At 42.1% G+C, this 13,265-nt stretch overlaps 1 protein-coding gene across 3 annotated transcripts in view; it reads right to left on the bottom strand.

Annotated features, from left to right (window-relative positions):
• The window catches only part of ABR (ABR activator of RhoGEF and GTPase), a 444,215-nt gene that overhangs the window by 138,408 nt on the left and 292,542 nt on the right, over positions 1 to 13,265 (bottom strand). For all 3 annotated transcript variants that reach the window (XM_088477779.1, XM_088477780.1, XM_088477781.1), the window contains 3 exons: positions 9,882 to 10,067; positions 6,315 to 6,422; positions 3,682 to 3,742 (listed from right to left, as the gene is read on the bottom strand). In XM_088477779.1, the coding sequence (XP_088333905.1) occupies positions 3,682 to 3,742; positions 6,315 to 6,422; positions 9,882 to 10,067 (355 nt within the window). The remainder of the gene's footprint in view (positions 1 to 3,681; positions 3,743 to 6,314; positions 6,423 to 9,881; positions 10,068 to 13,265) is intronic.

Here is a 13,265-nt window from a genome sequence, read left to right as displayed (position 1 = left end):
ACTGTCCTCTGCAATTCCACATAAACAGGCAATGAAGGTCATTGTTGGGCCAAATTTCTCCATTAAATCTAATCTAGTGGCTTTATAATGACTGTACATTTTTTGCACACTGACTGTACAATGATTGGTCACAATCACAACTGGAAGCTTAAGAAGATTCAAACACATTTATTTCTAATTCAGATCATAATTTCAGATTCATCAACAGTGCACCTTTGCTTTTAGAACTAGACAATTTTCCCAGCTGGTTGACCATTTTGCTGTGTGCTTGCTACAAAACAACCACTATCCAGGAGCAAAAGATTGATTTAATCTAGAGTGGCAGAGAACCAAATAATGACCCCTATAAAAAGGACTGTGCAACCATGGAGACTGCAATACTGTATGGTTGTTAGGCTCAGCGACGCAATAACTGGGTCGATAAATTGACTATCTGTGTAGCTGAATAATTCAGAGATCCAGTCATATGGTGTTTATGCTGAAGGGTCAAAATGCACTGTGTGGGCAAATAAATGGTTTTTCCGAACCAAAATGCATTTTTAGTGCATGTTTAGTGTGGCCTATTGCCACCAGCCATGCCAATAGACAAGTCCAAACAGGTTCAGACTTTGCAAATAGTTTGTCAGGATGACCTTGTAATTTTCACTCAGAGCTACTGTATGTCTGTCAGCCATTTTAGGCTCAGAAACTACCCTCAACTATTTGTCAATATGAAAGTATATCTAAAGAACATAGGAATTAAGGGTTCGGTACAGGATCCCGGCGGTCGGGATATCGGCAGTCAGAATACAGAGAGCAGCATCCCGACAGTCAGAATTCCGACACAATTAGGTAAGTGTCCTAACCCATCTTTCCAGCAGCCTTACCCTATCCCTCCCCTCCCACAGCTTAACCCTAACCCACCCCCAGTGCCTAACCCTCCCCCTCCCCCTAACACTTACCGCTGGGATGCAGACTATATCATGGAATGAAAGGCTCCAAGTTATCAAAATCTTACTATAACCTTTAGACCTCACAGTCCTTTAAGGTGAGAAAAGTATGTGAAAACCCCACACAACAGAGTGCAGTTTTCAGATATCTTACAGGTGTCAATCATGCAGCGGCTTAGAGGCACTGCGACCATAGTCACAAAGAGAGACCTGCGCACGTGCAGTGCAAATCCTGTGCATACGCAGCTATCCAACCATTGGAGATGTATGTAACACTGTAACTTTGCATTCAGATACAGCTGCTGACACTAACATAGTATTTCACATGCAGATACACCCGCAGCTGCACACAGAATATAGGCATGCCGCATATCATGTGCATCCTACTCACATCACTTTGAGAATAAGACACAATTGAAAGTAAAAAGCAGCAAGAAAAGAAGCTCGGTGCTACAGAGTCACGCCACGGCATGGCGCACCTAGAAGGGGGCTGTTTAACGTGCAAGGAAGTAAGATGTATGTGGACACATCTACAGGAATGAACACATTATGTTTTCTAGCTATATCAGACACATCTAACTTAAAGCAAAGATATTACAATGACCTGGAAGTAGGAATACTTCCCCATAATAAAAGTTACCAATGTCACCTTTCTAGTGCTGTGCAAGCCAAGAATTTTACTTAATAAAGTTGCACGTGCTATAATCACAGTTCTAATGGAAAGGGATTGGAGAAAATATATTCTATTACAAATTAATCTTTCAAACTATTCTAGAGAGACAGATGTAATAATAGGATGGGTACATACAGTAATGGGGTTAAATGCAGAAGACCTGGCAAGTGTGCAGGACTGTAACCCATCTATTCTTACTTAATCTATGATGAGTCAACGATTGATTGCTTTGAAGCAGAAAACTATGCCAGAGAGAATAGCTAAGCATGTTACTTTAACTATACATCACCACTTAAATAAAACTGTACTTAAAATCATTAATTCAGTGTTGGAAAAGATGACACATTCCTGGTAAGTAACTTGCACAAGGTCACACAGCAGCAGACACCATAGTACAATTTCCAGGGTCACTATACACACAGTAACCTATTTCTATTGTTCAGCCAGTGACCTTAATGCATCAGTCTGCATTGTGTCTGACCCTCCCCAAAGCACCATCCATTCATGTACAGAGACCTCCCCACATTGCTTGGAAACCAGAGTGTCACCATTAATTACGTCCCTCACCACAGAGCAGACTTTACAGCAATAAGACTTTCACTAAATACCAATGCAGACACTTTATTCAAGAAAAATGCCATAAAACCACATTCTATGCTTCTTATCCCTTTGGCAGAGACGACATATGGCTGAGTATATACAAAGCCTCTTCAGAACTCCATTCTCCTTTGCCGTACCTCGCACCGAGGACAGCAGCTGAATGCATTGTTAATACCAGCTACTATCTCCAACCAACATATCACAAAGAGCAGAGCTGCTGGAGACGAAAAAGCAGGAACGTGACTGTTAAAGATGCTATGAATGAAATGACACAATAAGACAGCCTGGTTTAATGAAGCTTAAAATGTTCAAAATACATAAATAAACCTGAACCACAGTACGGCTACTATATGAGAGGAAGAAACTGTTTTAAATCTCTCCAGTAACAAGAAGAACACAACACATTGTTCCGATACACAGAATTACTAACTCACAAAATAACAGCACATCGTCTGGGCAATGTATTAACAAAGCTAACTCCAATCAGTGGCTCAGAAACCACCTGCAATGTATTAATAACCTGAGACAGAAGTGTCTAACACACCAGAGAAAAGAGTCATGCAAACCCATGCCTGCAACATGCAGAAAAGAAGATGCATTTTACCATAGGTGCAATTACAGCAAAGCCGAAAGATCAACAGAATTTCCATCGCCCCAGCATCCAGCCATGTCTCGTCCCACTCCCCATCACCAGCCGGCAGAAGCCAATCTGCTGGCTTCAGCACATTAGCAGTCACCTAACATGCAGGCTTACACATACACAGAGACACTCGCCATGCAATGAGGAGAGATGGGAGGGACAGTAAGAGAAGAGGGGAGGAGCGGGGCTGGGAGGAGTGCTCAAGGTGGACATCATTGGCATTTTAAATAGAGATTTAGTGAGCATGGTATACCCCCACTTCCAAGCGCTGCAATAAAAGCTTTGTCCCAATCTGCTGAAATCAATAGACACAAAGATCCATGATGATACATAGAAATATACTTCAAGCATGAAAGAATGCTAGAGAACAGACCTACTCTGTGAAGTCATTAAGACTGGCTTAGCTGGGGAGAGATAGTTTTAGTACTACTACCATAGGTTAAACCCAGCAAATAAGAACATTCGCAAATAATATAGAAACTGTAAGAATATGCATGAAAAAGCAAAGACATAACAGTACTATTAATATGCTGCTAGCCCTCTGGTAATGGAAGGGTTGAATTGCTAGCCTGGAAGCCCAGTGTAGTTATTACTAATTAGTGCACTATTATCCATGCTCATGAAATGACCTAGACAGCAATTGCAGGAGTGACCTTGAGGAAATGTATTTTCTACATCAGTTCGGGATGGTTCAACAAAGCAGCAGATGTCCCCATCTCCAAACACACAGAGATAAAAGGTGATCACAGGATGAGACAGTAAAGCAGCAAACAAAAGGCTGGAATAATGCATCAATGATTGAGAAGCAGACATGTTAGACAGGCAGTAGTGCTCAATACCTTCCATGGTAACAGATGTCGGCTGCTCCTTTGAGTCCTTGGGCCCTTTCACCTTCAGATCCTGGAAAAGACAACTCTATTGAGACAGGCAGAATAATCACTGTGGCGTAAGCTCTTGTCTGCAAGTGGGACACTTTGTACATATCGGTTCTATATTACATCGAAAGATGCTGAAATGCTTGAATGGAGAGTGTAGACATTCCTCTACCCAGTATCTAACCCCAGAAGCTTTAGCCAGTCATACAAATCACATTGATGGCTTCCTCTGTAGAGGCATAATGGCAATTAATGATGGCTATAAATGAACTGTAATGCTAAGCTTGCCTTAGGAGAGGTGTCCCGTCACTTGGAAATATTGTAAATGAAGATGTAAGCTGGGTAAGGTTTTGGCAGTAGAAACTGACTGCTTAATATATTGCCTGCAATAGCTAGGAGGGCTCTACTGACAATCATTTTCTGCAAAAATGTCTTTCTTGATGCAGTCATCGGAATATGCTGACATCTTGCAGAGAAATGTCATTAGGCGTGGAAGGTGAGAGCTGTAAAGTACACGGATTTCTGTAACCTAACCAGAGGAAGCAGAAATCACAGCCACTCTAGGGTGTTCTCGTGGAGACACCTGAGCCATAAGTATAGTAACCTTCACTTATCCTTATCCCTCCAGATAATGGCCTGTAATTGTAACACCAAGATGTAACATGTGAAAAACAAAATGTAGCCGGGTGGAGGATTTGGGGTACGAATTGTAATGTACAGATACCTCATTTTTCCTTAGATCTTGGGTTACAGTATATTAATGATCAAATTACAAAAAAAGGTGTAATCATTTCCATAGTTTAAAAAAAAAATGTAAAAAAAATCACCTAACACGAAGAGAACAGGGGTGCGGGGAATTTTAGGCTAATTTTATAGCTATAAAGATAATGTTCCCTTTTAGAAAACCCAACAAACTCAAGCATCCAACACTCAATTCATGATCTGGTGGGATGCAGCCTGGTTTCACGAGGTCTCAATGCTATGATGACCAGTCTTGGCCAATGCTTTCCACCCAAATGGTTGGAGTAAAACTACAGATGTGTCCTCATACATCTATCCTTTTTGCACCATATGGCGTACCTTAGGCGCTCCACCACAGGTAGCGAATCCCATGCTTGAGTACTTTTTCCCAAATTTTGTGTATTAATTTGCTAACAGTGTACTGAGTACCAATAGTCTACTAAGTATTTAGGATTAGTATTCCTTGTTGTAAAGGAATTGGTATAAAGTAAAAAGTTAAGCATAATACGTGGCTTGTGTAATTTGCCTTTTTTAGCCAGGTTATGTAGTTTTGCATCTTAATTCGCTAATAGTATACCAAGTACTTAGAATTTGTATTTCTGTCGCAAGAACAACTGGTATAAAGTAGCCGATTGAGACGCATATTTTAAGAAAAAGTTGCATGATGCGGCTAAGTTGCATAGTTGTCTCCACACCAAATGGGGCGATATGGAGACAGGTGTATATGGGCACATGTGTATATAAGACTTTACACTTGCTTCCTCTACATGAAGGTACTACAGTTTATGCTATGGTTTGTGGGACGCTATACAGAGTTTCCATCTTACATACTAGATTACCAATATACCAGCTCAATATAAAATACATACACAGAAATACTACAGAGAAGGTTTTACTTGTGTGCAGAACGCAACACCAGTACTGCAAGTTAAACCTTATTTAGTAGTAGGTAATTAAACACGATTACAAATAAAGAACAGGAGTATTTGTTGTTCTGCCACTACTGGATGTAATGCGATTACTCAATTGTTTCTCATACATTACATACAAAGTAAACAACAAAAACCTTTTTATTCTAGGGTACTGCTCTTCCGACCTCACCTGCATAGCGTTGATATTCGTAAAGCTGTCTCACATGATGCCGCAGTCATGCAGCGCTGCATGAGGTCTTAATAATAACAGCGCTCAAATAATTTTCCCACTCATGAAGTGGCCACTGGAAAAGTAATTACAGTCCGCCGACACCATGCAGATAACGGACAAGCAGTCTGACCGTGGAGGTTTTCCACACTCCCAGCACCAATATTATGCTTGTAATATACAGAGCAGACAGAGTCTGATGTTAGACCCCGAGAAATCAAATTGAACTTTACAAAGTGATCATGTATTAGTAATGTATGTAACATGTACAGTCAAGCTATACTTTGACCATATAGACCAAAAAAATTATAATATCCCTTGTCGTTTACCAGGAGGTTAATACTTAATATATATCCTCAAACAAAGTCTGAGTTAATGCATCTTCCTGTTTTCAAAGATCGACAGGGCAAGTAATTCCAAACACAGCTACTTATTAGCCCAACAGGGTGTTCATCTGCTTAATAGAGATTTATTAGCATCCTAAAAGCAATGGTGCACAGACTGAGATAGGGATGCTCACAGGCTCAAGCAACGCACTCTAGTTTTATTACAGATAATAAAAATTGCAATAGGGGCTGGGGTCTCGATCTTAAATGTGTTTTAAAGAATAGTCAAAATAAATGTAGTTTCAGTGCCATTGCACTACAGAGGAGAGAAGCAGTTAGTGAACAGTGACCAGAAGAGATTATATCATTAGGCACAAACCTCATCCTTACCTCTGAGATTTTATTAAACTGGTTATTACCATGGCTGCACCTCTCTGCTGTCTCCAGGGCACTTTTATAGTTATCCACAAAGGCCTTGTATACTCCCAGCTGGCTGACCTGATAGAGAAACCGGGAAAGTGAAGGTCACACAGAAAGCTACAAAACATTTAGATTAGAGGATGCACAAATCCCCTTTCCTACCTCCCCCCACCCCCGCTCAATTCACCCCACCAGTAGCATCTGCATATGAAAGTAATAGCCGTAAGAAAGACCCATCCGTGTCAGTCTGACGCTGCCAGGGCCTAGGTTTCCATGACAACAGGTTAGGGCAACGGTGTAATGAAGCCTGGCAGATACACCGGGACCATGGAACTAGTGATTAAAGTGACAAATTAGTTTTATTATAAAAGATGAATTTCTAAAAGAACACAACTACAAGGATTACATTATAAGTAAAGACAAAACCTATATAAACTAACACAGCATTTTAAACGTGTGTAAGGTTTCATTTAATAGGTAAAAAAAGAGGACAATCCATGAAGCTTTGCATATATGCCAGAGTGCAGACCCTAAGAATAAAATAAGTGCCTTCACAAGAGTAATGTAACCATTTCAGATAATCATTACTGTAATCTTACTGGAATTAACACTGATTCCCTCTTGTACTCACTCTACACTCATCACACTTTGGAAAATTGCAAATATGCAGCATCCTTAAGACTAATTAATTTAAGCAACGTCATGGTTGCCAAGCAACAGCCACTAAGTGCGACGATACACCTCATGATTTGTTACACTGTTAACTTCTTGTAGGTAGACGTCCCTGTGAAACTGTTAAAAATAATTCTGCTCTGAGGTTTTAAGGGGCTCAGAGCACTTCTACACTTGTCCAAGATGGACTTAAAATTGGCAAGTAATATAAAGCAACTGATTAATCCGATGAATTCAGGAAGAAGAAAAATGATCTTTAACACATAATTCAAACCTTCAGTTATTATTACAAATTATTTGTTATTTTGTTTAGAATAACTTTTTTTTTTCCAGGACAGTGTGCCTTAAAGAGCAAGTCCGAAGCAGGTAACTGAAAGCTAACTCCCCAAACATATTTTTATATGTAGTAAAGAAACAGGACACACTCACCTTTCGATGAACAACAGAATAGCTCTGTCGGTCACATGTATCACATCACAGGTGCTCATTAGGCAACGTCATTTACTTTAAAAAAGGTCAGAAGGCCATATTGCACCTCTTGTCACCAGCTTTGATCAATAAGAAACCGCAACAAAATACTTTTAAACCTAATTTTCCTTTTTATGCCACTTAAAAGGATCACTAAATCCCAAAATTGAAACATTCCAATATAAACCATTACATTGCTCCATGGTACCATGGCATTGTACTGCAGCTCTGTAGAAAAGTAAAGTACAGGTTGAGTCCCCCATATCCAAATATTCCGAAATACGGAACATTTTTAGCATGAATGAGATAGTGAAAACTTTGATTTTTGATGGTTCAATGTACACAAACTTTGTTTAAGGCACAAAATTATTAAAAATAAAGTATAAAATGACCTATAGCCTGTATGTATAAGGTGTATATGACACATAAATGAATTACATGTATGTATACAAACTTTATTTGAGCCACAAAATTATTGAAAATATTGTATAAAATTACCTTCAGGCTGTGTGTATAAGGTGTATATAAATCAGAAATGTATTCTGTGTTTAGATTTGGGCCCTATTCCTAAGACATTTCATTATGGCATGCAATTATTCCAAAATACGGAATATTCCGATATCCAAAATACTCCAGGTCCCAAGCATTTTGGATATGGGAGACTCAACCTGTATTATTGCAGCAGTCTCTTACATGCAAGTGAAGCTCCTCCCACATGGGGTCTCATATAGACTGAGGCGGAGGTCATGTGATATCACTGACCCTGTATGAATTATCCAAGTCACTCAGCATTTCTGCAAAGCAAGTCTGCCTAGCTGTCAGTCACTATCCTCCTAACATGGCAACCTGCTGCAGGGGTTTGAGAACGAGTGCTGTGGAGATACTTAGTTAAAACACACTAGTTATTTCATGTACATTATTCAGTCTTTGCTATATATTAACGTCAAAAAGGAGGTTTACTTGCTCTTTAAAAAGAAAACAGAAAATCAGATCAAAGCATTATCATTTTCTGTGCTCTCAGTATATACAAACAGTGCCACCCACTCTGAGACACTGCCCCCAGTCAACAAATGCTGAGGAAATAGAACTGATGAGATGATTAGCACTTTCATGTAATGCGTACAGATGCCTCACACAGTTTAAAATAGCTGTTTTAATACTGAAGCTTTGTTGCACATAAAAATGAAAATAGGGTTGATGGAGCTGACAGGTGTTTAAAATATGGGGCATAAAAAGAATAAGTTAACTTAATTTAGTAGTTGATGAGCTGATCTGCAGCGTGTTGTTATACAGGCACAGAATATTCCTGTGCAATCTATGCATATCCTGCAGTCACTGCTGCCTTTCCGCAGTCAAATATTTTTCTACAAAGAGGTTCTCGTATGCGAGGTACCAGAAAATGTAGTTTACTGTGAAAAAATAATGTATATAGCATAACTTTGCAGGGTTAGTTATATCATGTGTGACTGCTTCTCTGTCAGCATTGTATCAATAAGTAATTTGGCAGGTCAGACACATATCAGGGCAGATAGGGATTTTGACTAGGGCTGTGCACCAGTCAGCTGTAATGCAGGTGCCAAAAAGCAAGCTTAGGAAGGACAGAGACCTCCTGTGGAGCTGAAGGACTGACAACTAATGTTGGGCTGTCATTGCAGTGTTACTATTTGCTATTCAGGTCCATTCATGGACATACATTCCAGTCTGGTCTTCTGGCAGAAGACAAAGCCCTGTTTGTAGACTATGTGGACAAAAGTGAATGGACATCCCCGCGCAAGCGAAATGATATGCTCCTGCAGCAGATGTGCTCATGAAGGTATAAAACGCGAAGTGTAGAAATGTTCTCGATAACTCTGTGCTCCCTACATTGTGGCAGTGTTACGGAAACAACAAATGTTTTTAACAGGATGACAATGCCACCAGTAATGTTTCCAGTGCAACGCTGGACTGGTATACTGAAAATTTGGTAACGCGAATGGACTGGCCAGCTGAAAGTCCAGATCTTAACCCCACTGAGAACCTCTGGAACGAATTGGAGTGACGGGTGCGTTCTAGGCTGACTCAACCTTCTTCAGTGTCACAGTTGGTCACTGTACTTAAGGAGGTTTGTCAAAACATACCGCCTGCTGTTGTCCAGGAACTTGTGGACAGTTTGCCAAGAAGGGTGTCTGCAGTAATCACTGCATGTGGTGATCCTACAAAAATACTGATGTCAATAAAATCTTGTTGAACTATTTGTTGTCAGTGTCCAATCATTTTTGTCTACATAGTGCAGTTACAGTATATACAATTAATCTGTGAAGAGAGGCTAATCATATAGAGAATAATACAAACTTAAGGGGTATGACAACACTTGGCATCATCTTTTTTCCATATTATTATTATTTACTTTAATCTTACCAGCTTTTGGAAGAGATGTCCAACAGTTGTCTTGATATTCCATTCTTGCACACAAGGGCAGAGGTTGTCATAAAAATCCTTGTGGATCTCATAGATATCCTGGACCTTGTAAAAAATGGCATCTATTTGCTGCATGGTTAAAACTGGCTGGGAAGTTGTGGCAGTGGCTTTCAGTGGCTTCATGGGCTGCAAAATAACAAAAAAAAAACAGGTCGTTTTACTGGAGTTTGGTGAAAGACATTATCAAAACACACAGACAAAAGCTTATCTGATGTTCTAAAACAGCATCATTTTAGGACAGAGATTTCCTTCACAGGAACACTAAGTGGGACATGTATGAAAACATGGTATGGCTTATAAAAGCAGGGATTTGGTACTCACCAATAATTCTGTTTCTTGGAAGCCACAGGGGACACTGGAACTAGTACTGTGGGGTATAGACAGGGTGTAGAGAGGAGCCGGCACTTTAAGAGATTAATAAGTGTGACAGGCTCATCCCCTCTATGAGAAGAACAGCTGGAGGAAAGGAGGAGGAACAGCATATGGAAACAGAAACAGCAAGGACAGCAGTCAAAGGTTTACACGGTAAGTCTGAAAAGGACCCTGCTGGAGGAGGTCGGGACGCACAGGAAGAACCCAGGGATAGTCTGCTAGAAGTAACCACAGGTCTGAGAACCAAGCCCTGCGAGGCCAGTTCGGTGCTATGAGAATGCAATCGAAAAGGTGGAAACAGGTAAACAAACTGGAAATTCCACAGAGCAGTTAACGCATCCGCTGCCACCACCGCCGGATCCCGGGTGCGGGAGCAGTCAAGTGGAAGTTGATGGTTGAGCCTGGACGCCATGAGAATGATCTGGGGTTCTCCCCAGCGCTGTACCAGCTGTCGGAAATCTGTGATGTAGAGCCCATTCTCCCGGATGTAAGTCCTGGCGGCTTAGGTAATCCGCTTCCCAGTTGTCCGTTTCTGGAACAAAAAAAACTGCTGCTGACGCATGTCTTTCCGCCCAACGAAGAATGCGAGAGACCTCCGGTATGGCACCCTGGCTTCTTATTCCCCCTGTCGATTGATTTATACCACTGCCATCGCGTTGTCTGACTGGACCCTGGTGGCAAGCCCTCGTAGAAGAGGAAATAACTCTCGGAAGGCGTTGAAAACTGCTGGGAGCTCCAGAATGTTTGAAGAATAGCCTCCTGCCGAGACCAACGGCCCTGGAAATGTTGATCCAGAACTAACGCACCCCAACCCCAAAGACTGGTATCTGTTGTCAACAGGACCCAGTCCCAAATCCCGAAACGCTTCCCCACCAAGAGATGGCTGGAGTGTAGCCACCACAGAAGGGAAATTCGTGTTTCCAGAGACAGACGGAATTAAATGTTGCATGTGAAGATGAGATCCTGACCACTGGGACAGGAGATCCAGCTGAAAGATTTGGTAGTGAAAACGACCGAACTCCAAGGCCTCGAAAGCTGCCACCATCTTTCCGAGCAACAGAGTATATAGATACACGGAAACCCACAGAGGCTGGAGAACGAGAGGAACCAATTCCTTGATTGCCAAAGACTTGTCTCCTGGAAGAAAAACTTTCTGTTCTGAAGTGTCTAAAATCATTCCCAGAAACTGGAGATGTTGGGAAGGTACTAACTGGGACTTTGGAAAATTGACAATCCAACTGTGTTGTAACAACAGGTTGTGAGTGGTTAAGACATCCTGAAGAAGCTTCTCTGAAGACGGAGCCTTGAGGAGAAGATCGTCAAAGTATGGTACTATCGCTAGGCCTTGAATATGAAGTAGGTCAACCATGACTGCCATTACCATTGTGAAGACTCTGGGGGCTGAAGACAGTCCGAATGGGAGACCCGAATGGCGAATCTGAGACAAAAGTCTGATTAAGTCTCAATATGGGAATGTGTAAATAATCGTCCTTGATATCTAAAGACACCAGAAATGTGTTCGGCTCCAGACTTGCAATAACCAAATGGAGGGACTCCATCTTGAATCTGTAATATACTAAGTGACGATTCAAGGATTTTAGGTTCAGAATTGGTCTGACCGAGCCATCCGGTTTGGGCACAACAAAAAGATTTGAATAGAATCCTTCCCCTCATTGATGTGAAGGGAGTGGAATCAGTACCTCCGACTGCAGTAGCCTTTTGATAGCCTGCTGTAACACCTTCCCTGGCACTGGAAGGGTAGTTTTCTTACAAAGTTGAGATACTGGCGAATCCACTGGCGAGGGAGACTCACATCTGGCTCTGCTATCTGTGGGAAAAGGGTAGGTTGAGAGAAAATGCTTAGAGATCTGGTACTTCTTGTCTGGATTCTTCCAAGCAACCACCAGATGGTCTTCCAGTTCCTGAGAAGAAAGAAAAGTAAGGGACGTCTTCCGTGTAATGGCAAAAAGACGACTGAGCAGGAGCTTCCTCGTCCGTTACCTTAAGCACCCTTCGCACAGCAAGAACTAGAGCATCTAATTCTTGAGGACCTACGTCCAAATCCTGCCAGGAGGTCCTCCTCAGAGTCCTGTAGAAATTCTCCACCACTCCTAGGGCCTGATTCAGAGCCGGACGCAATTAGCACTCGCTCGTCCAGAAAATAGGGGTGACTATTCAAATGAACCGTTCGCTGTTTGCGGTCTGAAAATGGCGACTGAAGAGCCTTGCTGTGCCAAGGAACCAGTGGAGACTGCAGGCAGGAACACTGACCTCCGCCCCCTTCTGCCGCTTATTGCCTTCAGCCCGTAATGGCCACCGCCCTGTATACACAGCCTAAGCTGTGAGACACTACCGCCGGACCAGCCTTCCCCCTCCGTGTCAGGAAGGCTGGATATAACCACCAGCCGTGTCTGCCGGGATGCGGTAGAGAGGGGGGAGCCGGACCCAGCCGTGAGCAGGAGCGGCTGGTCCCCGCAGTGCTGAGAGTTGGGATCCGGACTCGCGCTGCAAGCAGCGGCGGCAGGTCCTCCGGAAGACTAAAACGGTGCAGGCAGACAGGGGCCAACTGTCTGCCTGTACTAAATAGTGAAAAAGAGAATAAATTAAATAAACCTAAGCTGCTGTCCAGGGAACCGGCTCCCTCGAGGCACAAATCTTAACTGGGGTCGAGGGGGGAGCCTGGAAGGAGCCTGTCACACTTATTAATTTCTTAAAGTGCCGGCTCCTCTCTACACCCAGTCTTTACCACACAGTACTAGCTCCAGTATGGCCTGTGGCTGTAGAGGGAATATGACAATTACAATGTGACGTGTTGATATAGACATCACCTTACTTAAGGCCCCCATACACGGTGCGATTCAAAGTGATGTGTTGCACGATTGCCCTTGAAATTCTTCATATGATGTGGTCAAATGGTGTACGATTGATCGTTACGATCATAGGATAAGATGC

Source organism: Taudactylus pleione, unplaced genomic scaffold (genome assembly GCF_031769625.1).
Source record: "Taudactylus pleione unplaced genomic scaffold, aTauple2 ptg000203l, whole genome shotgun sequence".
NCBI lineage: Eukaryota > Metazoa > Chordata > Amphibia > Anura > Myobatrachidae > Taudactylus > Taudactylus pleione.
Note: the sequence above shows the minus strand (reverse complement) of the source record. Positions and strands in the feature narration are given on the sequence as shown.